Raw genomic sequence first — 18,323 nt, forward strand, 5'->3', positions numbered from 1 at the left:
CAGGAAAGAATCCATCATAGTTCCCGATACTTAAGCGGGAGTCATTAGTTCAGTGCAAAATATACCGATTAACGAGCCACAAGAGCTAGCACTATGTTACAATGTGTGGTCACTCAGCTTACTGCTATGTGAACATTTTTCATTTTAGAGTATTGACAACAAAAGTTATTTGTTTGTATAAACAGTTTTAGCTTTTCCCCTTTTCAGCATAGTATTTATCTGATCCTTGTTTGTATGTGTTACTATGCCTAGATGTTGCCGCTACTGTAGATGTGTATCTTCAACAAATTTAACAAATATAGAAAGTGCAGCGCTCACAGCTTAATACAACTCATATCAGGCCTGACAGGCTTCCGTGCCACTGACAAGACATTTGTTTTTATGAATTTATAACTTGTCTTTATACCCAACTTGATCGCTTCACTCGGAAAGCAGAAGTAACTGATGTCAGTTTCTCTGTTCACTGTTGTCTAAGACACTTCTGTAAATTCTTCGCTAGCATGATATTTATTATGCATGGTCTAAATGCTTAAAGCTTAAGATTCTTGGATTCAGAGTGTCGGCATAAGAATACTCTCCCATGTTCCATTTCTCTTGAAAATCTGTATTTGTACCAGTGTGACTAAGAATCTGCAAAATTGAACATTTAATTAATGAAAGATTAAAAAAACGCTCTCCAATTTAACAAATTCTCATCTTCTGTTTCCTGCAGGATATCACCAGCCTGCTGCACACCATCTACGAGGTTGTCGACGCTTCAGTCAACCATTCTCCTGGCAGCAGCAAGACATTACGTGTCAAGCTCTCTGTGGCTCCTGACTCCAGCCAGCGGTGGAGGAGCTGCACGCAGGGTGCCGCAGGTAAAGCTCGCATTAACGCAGTGGGTGGGAGCAGCGGAGAAGAGAGGGCATTTCGGGGTCCCCCTTGTGTTGCGTGCTGTCAGCTCATCCAGACATGTGTTTGTTGTCATGCAGAAAGGCGGCTTCTTCAGGCCTGTCAGCGCTTTGTTCCTTGCAGTTTCGGCGTCGCTCCATCTCTCCCACTCAATGGGGTTCATTTTTAATGATGGGGGGAGTGACAGAGCCAAGAGAGAGCCCCCTCCCTCAGCGCCTTCAAATACTCTGAAAGAAACCTTAAGAGATGTGCTGAGTCCTTTTGATAACCACAGCCATTTTTCTTTTCTCCAAAGTTCTCTTTTTTCCCCCCTGCTCCCCCTCTCTTCGTCCCCCCTTCTCAGAGCTGCTGGGAAAATATAGCTGCGTTCAACTTAACTTTTCTCACTGACGACTTGGTAAACAAGTCGTCAGGGAGAAATATCTCAAAGAGTATATATTCCTGTGTGTTTGCGTCCTATTGTTTCGGCTATAAATATCTGTCAAGAGATTGAGGCAGAGCATGCTTTGAAAAGATTGCTGGTTGACTTCATGCTAATTTCAAACCGCATCAGATCTCACGTCCTTAATAAACTATTTCTGAAGTCTGCATGTTTTTTTTTTATTCCACGCCTTATAAAAGACTGGGAGTTGAAAATAGAATAAATGAAGCACTGTTGTTTTTCCTTTTCTATAGATCTTCAAAGTAAAACCCCAAAACAAAGGTTGCTTTCTTCTGAGGCTTGTGTGACTGTTGTCGTTCGTGCTTGGGTGCGTGTGTGTGTGGCAGCTCTGTGTTGCTCTCTTTGATAATAGCCTCCTGTCTTTCACACATACTCAGACTTACCCCACCCAAGAGAGAAAAATGACAAGTGCATTGAAGACCCCAAGAGTGCAGAGAAGAAGTCTCGAGCACTCCTAAGGTAAACCCATCTCTCTTGTACGTGTCTCAGTGTCTGCTGGTTGTAGTGTATACAGTTGTATATGAATAAGCAGCATGTTAAGGCTTGTGCCACTGATTTTTCAATCTAAAAGTAGAAACATTCCTACAAAACACGTCTAGGGGCAAAGTTTGTTTTAGGAGGACTTCTTACATGGCTTCTGTAATATTCCTTTACTCTCTAATTAGCTGTGCCCAGTGCATTGCAATGAGGAAGAATAAACAGCAGAGACACTTCACTCTCTGTGCTGTTCAAGTACTCCCAGTTGACATTCAAACCAGTGATTTTCCTATCACAATCTCACTTCTCTAACAATTACCGTGCCACAGGCTGATCATAAGGAACACTTGTTTTACTTTCTCCAAACATTACCATAGTGAACCTCAGTGGCCCAAACTGCTACCTAATGAGCGGTGCCGCTTGTGTCCACAGGCGCCACCACAGTGACCACCACACCCAGCCTGGCTGCCAGCGCCACTGTGTGGATGAGAACCTGGAACGCAGGAACCACTACTTGGACCTGGCAGGCATCGAAAACTACACGTCCCGCTTCGGAGCCGGTGAGTGGACAGGGGCCAGTGGAAGGGGAGGGGAGGGAGAAATGCAGACGGTGGCCCTTTGAAGCTGCATCCAGGGGCCCTCATTACTGCGGCACCTGCTTGGAGCCATTAGATGGAACTAGCAGCCCACTGCGCTCCTCGCCAGTACAAACATGTGGGCTCAGGCAAGCACAATACATCAAGTGTTCAAGGCTAGAGCCCATCAACAGAGTGGGCTGTTGTTAAGTGAAGTATTAGGTGTAATGAGCAACAGCCTTGATCTGATGGTTAGTGATGACGTGATTATTTTAATGTTAGCTCTGTCAGGAAAGTGCTAACAGAGATCTGCTCTCTGTCAAGTTGTTTCAGGGTTATCTGCACGGAGAAAGAACCTGACACGTGGCTGCCAGAATCCTACCGTCAAACCTTAAGACAAAATTTATTAGAAAGCTGGTCACACAGCATTTTTTACACTGTGGTTCACTTTACTTTTATCAAATTCTTCTTTTGCCATTTGCTATTGTTAAGATAGCAGAGTTGGAATAGATGGGAAATTTGGGTAAAGAGAGCAGGGGAATGAGATGCCACAGACTGGGAGGTTATACCATTCTTTGCCACACAATATGCTTTCTGTCATGGTCCTGGGCCATGTTGGCCCAGTGTTCTTAGTTTTCTTGTATGTTTGTATTTTGTTCCCTGTTTAGGCTCTGTTTCCTGAGTTGCCCTGTTGTGTTGTTCCCTGAGTGCTTTCCCTTTGTGACTCTCACCCCCTGTGTGCCCCTCTGTGTATTCATGAGCCCTCGTCCCCTTTCGTGTTTATTCCGTGTCTCCCCTGCCCGTTATGTTGGTGTTCTCCCCGTGCTCTCTCTCCTCCTGTCTGAACCTCTGTACTTCCTGTTTCACCTCTACCGTCAGTGTTGTGTTCACTCCTGCCATGTCCCGTGATTATTATCAGTGTCACCTGTGTTCCCCGTGTGCTCCCACTTCCCTCGTTAACCCTCTGTGTATTTATGTCTGCGTCTCCCTCAGTTCTGTGTCGCGTTCTCCCTCATGTTGTGTGTTCCTCCCTGTGTTTCTTGGCGAGCTTTGTATTTAGTTTTCCCAGTTTAGTTTCGTATTTCCTACGTTCTGCCTCTCCAGCATTAAAGCTGTAATTTTTGAGTTCATCCCCGTGTCTGTGAGTTTTGCATTTTGGGTCCTCCTCCTGCCTGCCACACAGCGATCCATGACACTTTCTAACCACTCTGATTTTATTACTGAATTTAAAGGGCCCACTTCACTTTGAATGTCAGTTCTGTGACCCCATCATAGTTTGTAGTTGTTTGCAGTTGTTTAAAATAAACATTTTTGTCTCTCCTTCACAGCCCCTGCTGCAGAGATGACTAAAGCAGAGCCTCAGGCCAGGTCATCTAACCAGACTCGTTCTCGCTCCCATGAACCAGAAAATGGTCACTCCCATCCCCATCACCGCCGCTTACAGACTGTTGTGGACACCGTTGCTCCAGACAACCTCCACTCTGCCCGGCTGCGAGGCCAAGACTCAGGGAAACATGCCCTCCGTTCTCCAAAGACACACAGCCGTACACCTCCTGCGCAGATCAATGGCAGAGTGATGAGGAGCCGAGGTATTCCCCCTCCTCCAGCTCTACCCAGTCAGACTCCTCCTCATCAGTCTACAGCTCCGTACCGCAAACACAAGCAACGATCCAAAGAGAGCCAGGGCTACAGAGCCTTAGGCCCTCTACCAGCACCTGGGCCAGTGGTGGAGAAGGAGCAGGTGAGAGACCTACCTAGCGTGCTGCTCTATGAGGGGGGTCTGGCGCAAGTTGTGCAGCGGCATGAGCATCACCATCACCACGAACACCATCACCACTACCACCATTTTTACCAGTCCTGAATTTCCATCCTGCCTGGAACAGCTCAGCACTCCTGTAAGGCCACAAAACCCATCCCGGTCAGCAGACACAGAGTGCAGGCTGCTCCCTCCTAAAACTCTGGGCAGTTACCCATGTAGTGGCATGCTGATAGACATTGAGGTGGAGAGGAGGATCATGGGACGGGTGCACATACTGACATGTTGTTAATCAGTATTATTAAAGAGGTTGCCAAACATAGAGAAGGTTGGGTATGCAGCAGGAGGCCACAGTACAGTAATATAAGACTAAGGAGCTTGAAGGTGGGGGGTTGAGAGGAAGCAAAGAGGAGCTGCTCACTTGTTCCTCTCGCCCTGGTTCTCTGATCCTCTACTGGATGAACTGTACAACTCCAAACCAGCACCACAATCCTTCCAGACCACTAAGCCAAAAGGTTTTCAAGGAAAAGAGGGACAAGAGGAAGAGTGACATTAAGATGAAAACATATGAAGGAATTTAAGTGATTGCAGAGCAGGGTGCAGTGTGTGTGTGAGAGAGCGAAATTTTGTGTGAATGCATGGGTAAACAAGGGTCTGCGTGTGCGTGTCTGAGTGTCACAACACCGCTGTCTGCTGAAAACCACTTGAAGTGCACTCGTTTGTGTGTGAGTATTTAATGTAGGCTGTAGAGATGATTATGAAGATTCTGATTTAAGCATACAACGCCCCGTCAGCAAAAATGGGAAGGAAAATGTTGAAATGTTCTAAAGTGAAAAAGAAGAGCGATCCTAAATCCGCTGCTACCTCTAATTTTATCCTAATTGTTGTTGTAAAGGTGACTTTGACTAAGTATTCAGAGGTTATTTTCAATGTACTTAAACATTTTTGTCACAATCTGCAGTACTGAAATGTTGAATAGCTCCTTACATTTATTAACTAACATTTGCTGTACATAAAGTAAATATTGTTGTCAATTTTATAAGCTTTATTGATAATGTGATATCTTTGTATTCACTATCTGAAGCTCTGTGTTTTCCTTCACAACTGCATTTTTATTAAGACCACTAGCAGCCTCATTTTTTCTATCAAACTCTGTTAGTGATCCAGTGTCACACACTCCTTCACACTGACTTTCAACTCTCACCCAAATGTAACCTGTAATTATGGCAAGTGACTAAAATCCCAACCCTCAACAGTGCTGTTCAGAAGCTCCAACTCATGACACAAGCAAAACTCAGTTGCCAGTGTTTTTAAAATGTTATGTTATTTTATGTTATGTCCTGTGATTTTTTTTCAGACAGCAGTTAGCTTTTAGAATATATCTGGTGTAAAGATCTTGATGCGCTCCAAGAAGCTCTTTCTTTATTTAAATATTTAAAATGTTAGAGATAAATCACATAGCTTTAGTGGCATGTTTGCATAAATTGAAACCTTGTTACCAGCACAAGGTGGGTGTGTTCATTCATCACAGTGCAGTGTGGCCTTTAACAAGACTTATTTACAGTTTATTATTTATGCAGCAAAAATGCTTTGCTGAGCATGCATGCAATATTTCCGAAGTGTTGTGTTTCGGCTATTAGCAGAGACACATATTCACACTCCCAGAATTTGTCCACAGTTTTGCGCACTCTGGTTTTCTGTTTCCAAGTCTAGTTCTTTCCCCAATTGGTAGCAGCTTTGTCATCCTTGCCCAGGGTCACACGGCTTCTCCCTCCGTTTCCATGGCATCTTCCTGTCCCTCAGCTGTCAGCAGGTCTTTCACCGTGCCGCCATGTGGCCTCAGCGCTCAGCCAACAAGGCTCTGTTTGTGGTGCTCTTTCAGCTGTCTCATTCCTCTGGTGCTGGATGACATGGGGCCCTGCAGTCTCCACTGCAGCCATAATTTACCGCTCACTGCTGCTGTCCTGCCAGCACCGGGACTGTCTATTCATATTGTCCCCTGATGCTCGAGGGGACTAGCATCACCATACCTGTGCCATCTCAGCTCTGACAGAAGCAGTAACCTACTAGCTGCTGGTATGAGAGTGCTGATTTCCTTAATTCTAGGCAAGCACTTTTCAGTGTCACACTGAAAAGAACTTGCCCCTGTGCAGCTGTAGTTTTCTGTGTTTAAGTGCCTTGTGCAATGGAAATCTACATTCAGAGGAAGGGCGTTTTCACCATATGGCTTTTGCAAATCAGGCCCCAGGGCTCATAATTGTCCACAATGCATCCACTTGAAGTACATTGAAAGGATTGTTTTTGATTGTCTTAGTTTGTCGTAAGGGTGTGTGTGTGTGATTGTAATACACAGGAATGCAGCGTATGCCAGTCTTGCCCTTAGCCCTGTGGTGTTGTCTCACAGCTGTAGCCTGTTTTCAGCAGAAGCACCGGTCAGACGGGCCATCTCGTGGGACCTGGTGGCAATGACAGCCTCATTTTCAGGCTGGGGTCACAGCTGTGCTCCATGCCTTAGCTTTCTCACCTCTTACTGTTTTTCCTAGATAAAAAGTCATTTCTACTGGAGCCCTCTCAGCGCTGTAGGTTTGTAGATACTAGTTTCCAAATACGAGTGTGAAAATGGTTCTCCTGTGGTAATGGACAGTGAGCAGGCGACTGTAGGGTGGTCTCATTTGTCATGGTGGACGAGAGCTTCTGAAGAAATTTGAGTGACTCAGACCAAAAGCCAGGTTGGAATTTTTAAAATTTCTTTTAACCCTGAAAGTGTTTGACTGAACACACAGAGCTCTCTCTTCATTTGAATTTTTTTAATGCCCTGCTTCACATTCATAGACTAACCTTCACTAAAAACCTCAAATGTTCTTGATAGCGTGTGCCTCAACAGCATTTGTTAAGGGTTGGGAAAGCAGTTGCGTTTCTGGTTTGTCGAGCAGACTTTCTTTGAGGGAGCGTACCTCAACCTCTAAGAAAACTTGTGTTCTTACAACCTCCCTCTCTAACCAGCACTGTTGCTATCCCTATTGTTTCTTTTATCACACCAAGGTAACGGAGTTATATTTTGTGAGGAAGAAAACTCAGATTTTTTGTTGTTGTTTCGTTTCTTAGCAGCCAAGTCCTCAGCTGTCCCTCAAAATCTAACAAAATGTATTTTTTATTACTCTTTTTGGCAGATTGTTATGTGGGCATGAGTGTAACATGAATTTCAATGTATGAATGCCGCTTTTCAAACATAACATTTTAATCTGTGTCACACAAACTGCTTTTGATGCACCTACTTTGGTCCTGTTGAACTGTCAGTATTCTGAGTCACAGTAGTATCTAATGCACCAGTAATTTGCTTTATAAGATTTATGTATCATCACTGTTTTTAACCTGATGTATATATTGGACTGCAGAAAGGTTAAACCAGCATCATATATAAAGATAGGGTTTTTTATAGTTAAATAACTGTCAAGGTTTTTCATTTTCCTGCTGTCCCATAGTATCCACAGTGACCGTCCCACTTATCTGGAAGGAAATCTGTCTGTTCACCCACAGAGATATACACTTTCACTTGCTGTTTGCTGTAAACCTGTTTAGCTCTAGCTGTCTTTTCGCATCTTCCATGGTCATCTAATGTTTTTTTTCTATTTCCATGACATTTAGTTTATATTAGATTGTATTTGATTAATTGCTTTATTTATTTGATAGCAGATCTGTGCCAAGGGAAAATACCCTTTTATTAAAGTATGAACCTGTTCCTATTAAACTGCATGACTTCTGGAGTTACTTAAGAATATTTTCTGTTTAATGTTTTAAAAATTATGCACAGGACATACAATATCAGAGATCAATATGGAAAGCTGTGTCAATTTCCTCTTTTTTGACTACATGTCAGATTCTTTTGAAACTATAGCAATGTCTTCATTAAGTAGTCATTAAGCACTCATAAAAACTTTACACTTTGTCTTATGTACACTTTGTGCATTGAAATATAAGAAACCAGTTGGGATGTATAGATATGTTATCATGGGTTTTTTGTTCTTTTTTCAGTGTATATAGATTGCTACTACTCTTCCTCCTCCATAGTGATGCACAATTTCTGTAGACTGTAAGAACTGTAGACTGTATCAATATCCCTATAGATACAATCTACATGACTGTACCTCCTAGGGGAAATTACTGGACCTCAAGGTAACTGCATGTCAAAATATCTATTGTCAGAATACTAAACCCTGAGTATATCCATCAAAGTGTGTCTGAAGTAGTGTGGATGCTAGATTTAAAAAAAGAGCTTGTATGAGAGTGTGCGTGTAATTGGGTGAATGAGGGTTGGACTAATAGTGTGTTGAATGGTCAATCAGAATGAAAAAGCACAATATAATCACCAGCCCTTCATCCATGTTCAGAAAAGGTAAAATGTATATATTACCAAGGCGCCATAATGAGCATGTACAAAAACAAAATAGTCGAATGATTTAATGTTACTCTAATTTTAGGTTCTACAGTTTCCTTGCTTATAGTGAGAACCCACACAAACACAGGGATAACCTGAAACTCCACGCAAAAAGGCCACAGCCAGAGCTGAGCTCAGGGTCTTCTGTGGTGTGGTGGTTAGCACAACCACACCACCATGCAGCCCTGTTGAATTCAGAATTGAATTTTAAATCCCTCTGCTCACATTCAAAGTCTCGAATAATCAGGCCCCATCACATCTTAAAGTGCTCAGTTCCATATTGTCTCAATAGACTGCTTCTAATTAATTAAATATCTCGTGTAATTTGCTCTTCTTTTTGGTGGATTGACTTTTTTTTATTTTCCAAGAATTAAACTGGACTGATGAAAAAGGGTGTGGGTGAAATGTATACAGTAAATCCTCCACTCCACTGTATCTTAACTGGTGGTGTCACAGAGGGCTCCCAAATCAGGCTGACCACAGACAGCTGCTCACCATGCCACACTCTCGACATGTACATGCACTTTCATCTGAAGCTTAGCAGCTTATCTCTGGTCGTGGCAACTGCAGAGAGTCTGCCTCTTGGCAATGTGATATGGCTTCCTCTCACGAACATGGCTATTTGTGTGAGCGAGCCAGTGTAACCCGCAGAACTTGTATGTATCATCATTACAAATGGTTTCTATCCTAAAACAGCTTACCAGGTTACTGTTACTACTGCTTTAAAGATTGGCTATTAAAAGCATCAGACATCCAATAAGAGGTAAGTAGTAAGTGGTTACAGTTGTTACAGCGTGATCACTTAAATGGAAAGCATGAGCTATGTCTAGCTTTAACTACATAAAACATACCACAGAAATACTTTTTGTTTTTCGATGGAAACACATATATTTAGTATTATGAAGCTAATTTTCGGCTAATGTTTAACATGTTTCCTGCATAAGGTTAAGGAGGAAAAACATACATAGGAAGATATACATAACAGTATTTGTTTGAACTCACATGTTTGTAGCCATCAACAGATCACACGAAAAGTTTTAACCTTCCAAGTGTTAAGATTTTGAGAAATCTCCACATGGTCATCCATTTATATCAGATGCACTTTTAGTCACCACCTGGGATAAGACAGGCTTACTTGTACTTATCCTAGTGATTTTTAAATTTCAAAGATGGAAAGGAAAGTATAGTCCTGGCCTGAGGTGTATCATTAGGTGCATACAAACTAAAGAAACGCTCTCGAACTCAAAGCGGTCATCCTCTGAAAGCAATTCTGAAGTATAATAAAGAGCATAATAGTTCCTGCAGAGCTGTAGTTTGTTAGCCACAAGCTTTTAATCACATTGTATACAGATAAAAAATTCTGAAGTGATTTAAAGATTACGCAAGTGAGCATCACGGAGAGCATCGCTCATCATAAACAGAAATCTTTTGTAAGATCCTGGCAAAGCTAATAAATGCCATAATTGCCCTGTGTAAAGCTGCATTGTCCATAACTAATGAAAACCAAGAGAGCAGAGCAATCAGTAAAAGAAACACCAGCTGACCATTTTTGACTGGAGCTTTCAGGCCCTTTATTAAAATTTGCAAACCACCAACTGCAATTTATTCTAGACATGTGAATTTCAGACCGGGTTCATAGATGGATGTTTTGTTACATGAACCCTGAAATTCTTTTCTCAAAAGAAGAAGAAGAAGTGTTCAAAAACTTACAGTCCATACATCTACATTGCGAGTCTCAGATGCCATATAGCTGAAAGTGTCATTTCTTACTGTATCCTACTGCATCATCTTTTCTCTGTAGCCTGGCATGAGGCTGCTTCTTCTTTTTTTCTGACATTTTCTTCTTCTTCTTTTTTTTTTTTTACTGACTTTGATCTCCACTCCTTTCAACTCTTCACATATGTTGGTAATAGCCTTGGTGTTCATGGAGATTTTCTCCTCCAGTGCAGAGTAACGGTTGGATAATGCATTCACGCCTTTTGAAATGACGGCACTGGAGACAGTGCCTTCTTCCCATCTGTAAGCCTGTCTCTGCTGCTCAATCTCTTTGGTTCAGAACACTTCATAAGTGTGGCAGGTAAAAGTGTTAAGGATGTAGAACATGCTTTGCAAGTTCCAAATTTGGAGGTCTTAAGAAAGGTGATCTACTACTGACTGTTCATTTCAACTTTGTTAACCTCTACAGATCTGAACATCCACGATTTTTTTGTCATTTCATAAAGAACTTTAACTGAAATGATCTCTGTGTATAAGCCTTATAAGCCTATAACTTGAAGTTGTACCATTTCTCAGCTCTTGGAGTTATAGTCAACAAGCAGATCTAGATATGGTTTTCCACATGCAATGACTTCCCCTTTTTATTACGCTCTCATTGTTCTTCTTCTACTGATTTATCATCCAGCCAAGCAAAATAAATATGTGGTCTTACATTTGCCACCTTTGTTCTTTTGCAGTTCTTTTTCTTTTTCTTTCTTTCTTTCTTTATAAGCTCGTTAGTACAGACGGACATTGTTTTTTTTTTTTTTTTTCATTTTACAATGCTGCCCACTGTGCTTTTTATGAAACTCTCGCCTCTTCTGTTGAGCCCAATAATTGCCCTGCAGTTAAAAAAAGGCTTTGGATTCACTCACATGGGCTGGGGACTACTATCATGTGACTTCCAAAAAAGCCAAACTTGAAACAGATATCATTATATCATTATTCTTAGCTTAGCTGATATGGGCTTTGTGTCATATGACAATTGGAAATATAAGATTTTTTCCATTATGAGACGCAATCCAGATGTCTAGTTTTCCAACAGTTTTTTTTTTAAACAACTAGCAACTTGTTATTGTCTGCAAGCAGACATAGCAAGAATTATTCAAGGTGTCAGGAGATATCAGTATTGATTTCCATTACTACTAATTGGCAAGTTGTAATAGACTTTAATTGTCCTTTTTGAGGATGATGATGAGTTACTGCTGAGCTTATGTGGTTCTTTAAAAACTGTTGGGCAAATTAAGATAAATTACAATAAATAGGAAGGTCTACCAACCAGATTCATTACATTTTCATCCACCTGAAAAGTGTTTTTGTGTGCTGTTAAACCATAATGTTATAATTCAGTTGTTATTACTATTATTGTTTATAGCAATAGTAGTAGCATTTTATTAATTGCTAGAGTTGCAATCAGGTCTTCTCTATCCTTGAATGCTATATGCTGTGCAAACTCGAGTGCCGATATGAGTTTAAAGTCTAGTTAATAAAAATAGTCAATATAAATACGTGCAAATGATCTAGAGGTACTGATGGATGGAAGGTCAACTTCTGGCTTACACCATAGATAGAAAGTCTGAGCATGTGGCACAGAGTCAGTTAAACATAAACTCTACTTCTTTTTTTTTTTTTGGCCTGTCCCGTTTGGTTCTTTTGCCATCAGAATTATCGTCTAAAGGCCAAGAAAGATGCCCAATGGATTTACTTTACCAAATGGACCATCCCTTGCCGTATTGGTCCATTTGATTGACCTTTGTTTTTATTATTTATTTTATTTTATTTTCACTTGCTACACACGGGACAGACATGACTGGGGGAAAGAAAAGGGAGAAAGAAAGAGAGGTAGGGAAAGAAAAACAGCGGGGAAGAGGAACGGTGATAAAGGGCAAAAAACAAAAACAAACAAACAAACAAAAAATACATATATCAATCACCTGGATCACCTGTTGAGAAAGAAAAAAGAGAATACAAGCAAAAAAAGAGAGCAATATAATGAACAACATCATCGCGATAATCTATGTGAATATAACAGTAAATACTAAATGTTGAATATTATTGTGCAGCACGTAAGATCGACAGCGCAGTGTAAATGGCCTAAATGGCCTGTATTTATATAGCGCTTTTCTAGTCCCTAAGGACCCCAAAGCGCTTTACATATCCAGTCATTCACCCATTCACGCACACATTCACACACTGGTGATGGTAAGCTACATTGTAGCCACAGCCACCCTGGGGCGCACTGACAGAGGCACTGGCGCCACCGGGCCCTCTGACCACCACCAGTAGGCAACGGGTGAAGTGTCTTGCCCAAGGACACAACGACAGAGACTGTCCAAGCCGGGGCTCGAACCGGCAACCTTCCGATTACAAGGCGAACGCCCAACTCTTGAGCCACGATCGCCTTGTGCTTTGAGGTAGGAGCCAAAAAGGGTGTAGTTTGTGTCTGTGAGCACTCGTGTGTATACCTGTGAGCATGAGCGTGCTTGTATTCAAAAGGTTCCTTCATGTAATGATCTGCTAGAGGGTGTGGGGAGCCACAGCCCCGTCCTCCAGGGCATGAAGCAGGTATGGAGGAGATCCAGGCTCCAGACATCCAGAGGCCCTCAGAGCACAGGCTCACTCCTGGTTGCTGCTTGTCGAGGCCTGGAGCCTGGGGCTCGTTCAGGTCCCTTCGGGGGGTGGGGTGCCCTCGGCCTCTGGGCCTGGGGCTCGGTCACTCTGGCACAGCTGGCTGCCGGCGGAGCTCACCGGCTTCTGCTCCGCGGCTGCTGAGTGACCCCTCATCTGGGGCTCTCCTCAGCTCTTTCCGGGAGAGTGGCACGGTTGTCCCTCTGTTGGTCTTCCTTGGTCTCCGGTGCGTACCTGAACGCTCATCCCCGGACACCAAGAACCACCAACGTACCAATGTCTGAGGGTGTCTGCCACTGGCAGGGGGAGTGGTGGGAGCAGATAGGCCTCCATACCTAACCTCTGCTAACAGCAATTACAGTGAACAATTACCAAGAAAAGCAGCTTACAGAAGAAAATAAAGAGCTGCACTCTCTCAGCACTGCACATCATAAAGGTATTTAAGTGTGCTGTTGGCTAAGAGGATATTATTGAAAGTGACAGTTGCTTAGTGTAATTAAAGGTGAGGAGCTCAGCACAGCAGAGTTTACTTCCTAATAGTGACACAGTGATTTTTCTAAACCTTGATTATTTTTTTATGTTTAGTTTAAAGTCATTACTGAGATAATAACCATGTGTGTGGTTATTCCATATTTAAGGCTATGAAGAGTCTGGTGACTGTCATGGAAAAAATCCACATTAGCTGGGACTATAATAGGATAAACAGCTGCTGTGAATGTGTACCGTGTTATATTTGAGTTGTTAGGAGACATGGGTTAGAAGGAATGGTCTTTTAGAAATACCCCATCTCTGTGATACCACTGGCAAGACGCAATGATATTGACTTAAATATGGGGAAATGAGAGGCTGCCATAAGATGTCCTCTGTGCTTTGTTTCCAGCAGATAGGCAAAAAGCTTTGAAGTGTGGATTGGCACAGCAGGGTGCTAGCTTCTGTAAAGGGAAGATGCTAAACGCTAAAGGATGAGAAGGACATGAGGTAGTCTATTACCAATAAAGGAGCAAAGAGAGGGGGAAAGGCAAATCCAATGATAATGTACATCTGTTCCAGTGAATTTATGAGCTTTGAACATTTTTTCATGTGGGATAAGTGGTTCTTTTTTCTTACAGAATCTCAGAACTTCAAAGCAGATTTGCTTTGGATAATGCAAATGATCGGAATATGCCGGTCCCAGCCTCCTCAAGAGCATGAAAAGAAAAGGGGAAAATAGAGAATTAAAGCTAATTGCCATGGCAGTCTTTTATGTGTCTAAAGAAGGGCAAAAATAAAACACTTCAATTATTGTCAAGTTCATTCAATTAGGAAAGACGCTGACAAAGTGTTAAAGTTCAGTGTGACTGACCCAGAACTCATTTTCATTAAATGCCACTTTTCATTTTGGACAATTCCTTTGTTATAGCTGATGAAATCATAATTAGAAGGATTTAATTCATCCTGTAATTACTAAGATGGCAATGACTTTGTTTAGCTCTGGTGCTGTGGTGGCTCGTGCATAGGACTGAAAGTTATTTTTCCACTAGTCCAGTATTTCTTATATATCATAACTCCAGAACAATGTGAACATTTTAAGCAAACACAATCTGTTTATTAAGTTATTATTATGTTATTTAGTATTGGGTATAAAAAAAACAACAACAAACACAGGATCACAGTTTAATTTTGTCTTGTATATTCTGATCCCTATGTTTTTGAAGAACTTGGTCAAATGAATGGCAGAAGTAAAGAACAATGTTCTATGCATCCTTTATTTTACCTTTGCCAAGCAAAAGAGATTGTGAGGCTATACGGTGAGTCCATTTTAAAAAGTTAAAATAGATTGTTTTGCATCTACAGCAGTCTGCATGAGAGGTTTAAGAGGATCCGTGATATTGATATGTGGCCTGATCTTTGCAGTTTTATTGCATGAACTGATGTAATAACACAGAGAGCAAAGTTGTTTTGCCATTTTACATACATTTATATCTAAACTCAGTCTTAATCCGCTTTAACTTATGAATTAAATAGCTCACCATAAGATATAAACCCTGCCACAACAACAACACAAAAGGCAGCAGACTGTTCCTTTTCACGCCATTCTGCAAATTGCACTGTCCAACTTTTTCAAAGTCCAAATCTGTCTGGACTTCCAGAGGCTGACTCCAGACTTCTCGAGATAGCAAATGAATAAAACAAGGCTCCAGAAAGTTGCATTGGTTTTTAGTAGATCATTGGAGCTCTTTCTTTTTGCAACATCAAAGGCAGCTGCAGCTCTTTGATGTGGCAGCATGCTGTTTAAGGTACAGACTGAATGGAGAGGTGTCAAGCTGCAAGGTGCCTCTGTAGTTTACGTTGAGTGCTGCAAAGAGCTGCAGATGAAAGGCGCAAACAGAGTTTGATAATGAATGTCCAACAAGTAGGACCCATCTCAGACAGCGCACACTCAGCAGGGTGCTTGCGCTAACCTTGAGCACAGCACCCTAAACCTCGGGCAGATGCCGGAGACCAGACTCCTTCAACTTGGCTGCTCCTGCAAAAAGGGAGCTCTCAGATGTGAGCTTTAATCTTCCTGTCAATTAAATCCTGATTGACACACACACCCATCATCATGGACACATGCTCCTCTTAACCCGTCAGCTCCGAAAGCGACGCCATCCACTTCCTCTGCTGAATACTTGTCTTTCTGGCTTGAAGAGGCTATTTCTAATTATACATAAATCCTTCCAATATAAAAGGCATTTTATGGCTTATATTTATGCATGCTGCACTAGTTGTCCTCCAACTTTAACTTTAGAAATTGAATGAGGTAATTCACTCAGCCATTCTCTCAGTGGAAAGCAATATTACAGCATGTCAATATACCACACACTCAGCTTTTTAACCTGCAATACCACAGATAACATGGCTGCCTTGTTGTTTTTAGTTTGCAACCTGTTAAAATAAAAGTTTTACTGCTTGTGTAAACAAGCACACTGGGAAGAATGCTTTTTTTTGCATCACTGGTTTGAAGTTCTCTGTATTTTGATTAAAACATCTCTAATATTCCATCTTATTTATGTTTCCTAGAGAATTATGTCTAGGAGTTATGGGAACTGATCTCTGAAACAAATATTAAACTTTTAATTATAAAAAAGATATGACTGTTTTCCAAAGTCTTTTTGACAAAGTGCCACTATAATTTCAGTAACCTGCTAAGGAAGCACTATCTCATACAAAAACATAAACTGTTAGCTGACTGATTTTAAGTCAATGCATTTTAACAATAATGCAAATCGGTGTGCTCATGTTTGTGGTGTCATTGTACCGAATTTCCCTGACAGTGATCAATTACAGCTTCTGATTATTTGACTGTTTGATTTCGTCATATCATGTTATGTTATGTTATTTTTTTTGCAATATAGTAGTTTCAAAGTTCACTACATATGTTTTAAAAACAAGCAAACTTTGTGTAACTGTAAGATTACACTAAAATGAAACATGCCGGCTTGCTTCTGGGAGTTCTGAATCTCTGGTAAAGCAATCAGTACACAAACAGCCCATCAGTGCACCTGGCTTAACACTGAGCTCACAACATGTGCTTTTGATATCTGCACAGAAAGAATGCACAGTGATAAAATGGCTGCAGCCAAAGTATTCCATCTCTGTTACAGGAGTGAGAAGGATCCAGCCCCGAGCTGCACTCTTACTCATAGACATGCAGTTTAAAGCTGATTTAGTGGGTGAGGTTATTTAGTGCTGGGTGGGTCAAGACTTAACACTCATGTCCAATAAAGTCCAAGATAGGGATTAGATCCTGTGGTTCAAGCGTAATTTGATGCCATTTGCGATTTCAAGCTTGTCATGAAAAATAAATAAATAAATAACATACACAAACACGCATACACATACAGAGGAAGACAGCCATAGGGATAGAAGTAGCTATACTGAATGACAGAGACATCAGGTAGAAAGAACATGTGAAGCTGAAAAAGTACCAAAGGCTAAGAGAAGAGCTCGAGAAGATGTGGAGGATGAAGGCAACGGTAGTCTTAGTGGTAATCCCAGCATTTGGTGGCGTGACCACCAAGCTCCAGCACATCCCAAGAGCAACATCTCTGTCCAGAAGAGCGCAGTCCCAGGAACAGCTAAGATACTGTGCAGGACCATCAAGCTCCCAGGCCTCTGGCAGAGGACCTCTACTTGAAGGATAAAGAATTTTTTTTATATATATATAGTTGTCTTTAAAGTGATTGAACAACAAAACAGCTCCTAATAATATAAAAATAATACTAATAATGAAGAATATTATATAGTCCAAACAAATGAAGTGGAGTTACATATTTTTCCTGCAATAAAAAAAGTGTTTGGAACTGTCTCTAAACAGAGCACAGAAATATACAGCTATGTCTTTTGGGACCGTGTGTGTATTTTATTTTTTTATTTTCGACATTATTTTACCCTTTTTCTTATGTGTTGAAACTTCTCTCGACCCCCCTGCTGTGATTTGGATAACAGAACTCCACCTTAAAGCTTCAAGTAAGATGCCTGACAGAGAGCACTCTGCATTACACTCCCCTTGGTGGAGTTGCCTGTTTTCAGACAAGAAGAACAAGCAAAAGAAGAAGAGAAACTCCCGTTTGAAAGTTTTACTCCAGTTTGTCTTTGATTACTCCTGCCCTTGAGTGTTTGAGGATTTTCTCGAACAGGGCACAGCGAACACACACAATAAGCTAATCATGTTACTCAGGAGGGAGCTGTAATAATGAAAATGATAAATATATGACTGCCCGAAAAGTCACTCTCGCACCTATTTTATCTCAGCTTCAAAGAATGCAGAGGGAGTAAGGAGCATTATGTGCGGTTTTAGGGTTGGGTTTTTTTGAAGTTTAGATCAGATGCACAGCATGCAGCCTACACTGCAGGTTCTCAGTTTCTGTTCTAACATTGTAAAACTGATACCGTAGCAAGATGATTTCCTACAACCTCTTTATGAATCTGCTGGGATTTTCTGCTTGATTTCTAATTGAACCGCAGTATCTTGTGCCCACAGACACAGTTTGAGCTCTGATTGAATTGATTCGAAGAAGACAGCTTTAGTGATACAAAAAGAAACTGTTAAAAGTGGAAAATCTGTGCCGACACCATGTTGTTTTCTTATGCAATAGTTCCATCAAGTGGTTGCAACACCAAACTGCGATGGGGATTGGAAATACCTAAGACCCGTAAAAGTTTCCGCCACTTTCTTTAAAAGAAGAGAGAAAAAAAAATCCCACCCCAAATTACCCTTTCTATTCAACCTTCTGCTTTTTTAAAAAACTGCAGTTCCTCTTTGCGGTCTGAAGAATGCAGTATCTTGCAAACGAGACAAGAGGATGTGGAAGTCTCAGTGAAATGTAAGCGCTTGAG

The 18,323-nt window shown here is 41.4% G+C and overlaps 1 protein-coding gene across 1 annotated transcript in view; it reads left to right on the top strand.

The window, feature by feature from the left end:
* Nucleotides 1-8,143, top strand: part of nkd1 (NKD inhibitor of WNT signaling pathway 1) — a 33,309-nt gene extending 25,166 nt beyond the window's left edge. Inside the window, exons 7-10 of the mRNA XM_082542205.1 lie at nucleotides 713-860; nucleotides 1,714-1,795; nucleotides 2,246-2,373; nucleotides 3,717-8,143. Of these exons, the coding sequence (XP_082398331.1) occupies nucleotides 713-860; nucleotides 1,714-1,795; nucleotides 2,246-2,373; nucleotides 3,717-4,249 (891 nt within the window). The 3' untranslated portion in view covers nucleotides 4,250-8,143. The remainder of the gene's footprint in view (nucleotides 1-712; nucleotides 861-1,713; nucleotides 1,796-2,245; nucleotides 2,374-3,716) is intronic.
* Nucleotides 8,144-18,323: the final 10,180 nt, after the last annotated feature.

The sequence above is a fragment of the Aulonocara stuartgranti genome (assembly GCF_965226115.1).
Source record: "Aulonocara stuartgranti genome assembly, chromosome: 1".
Classification (NCBI taxonomy): Eukaryota; Metazoa; Chordata; class Actinopteri; order Cichliformes; family Cichlidae; genus Aulonocara; species Aulonocara stuartgranti.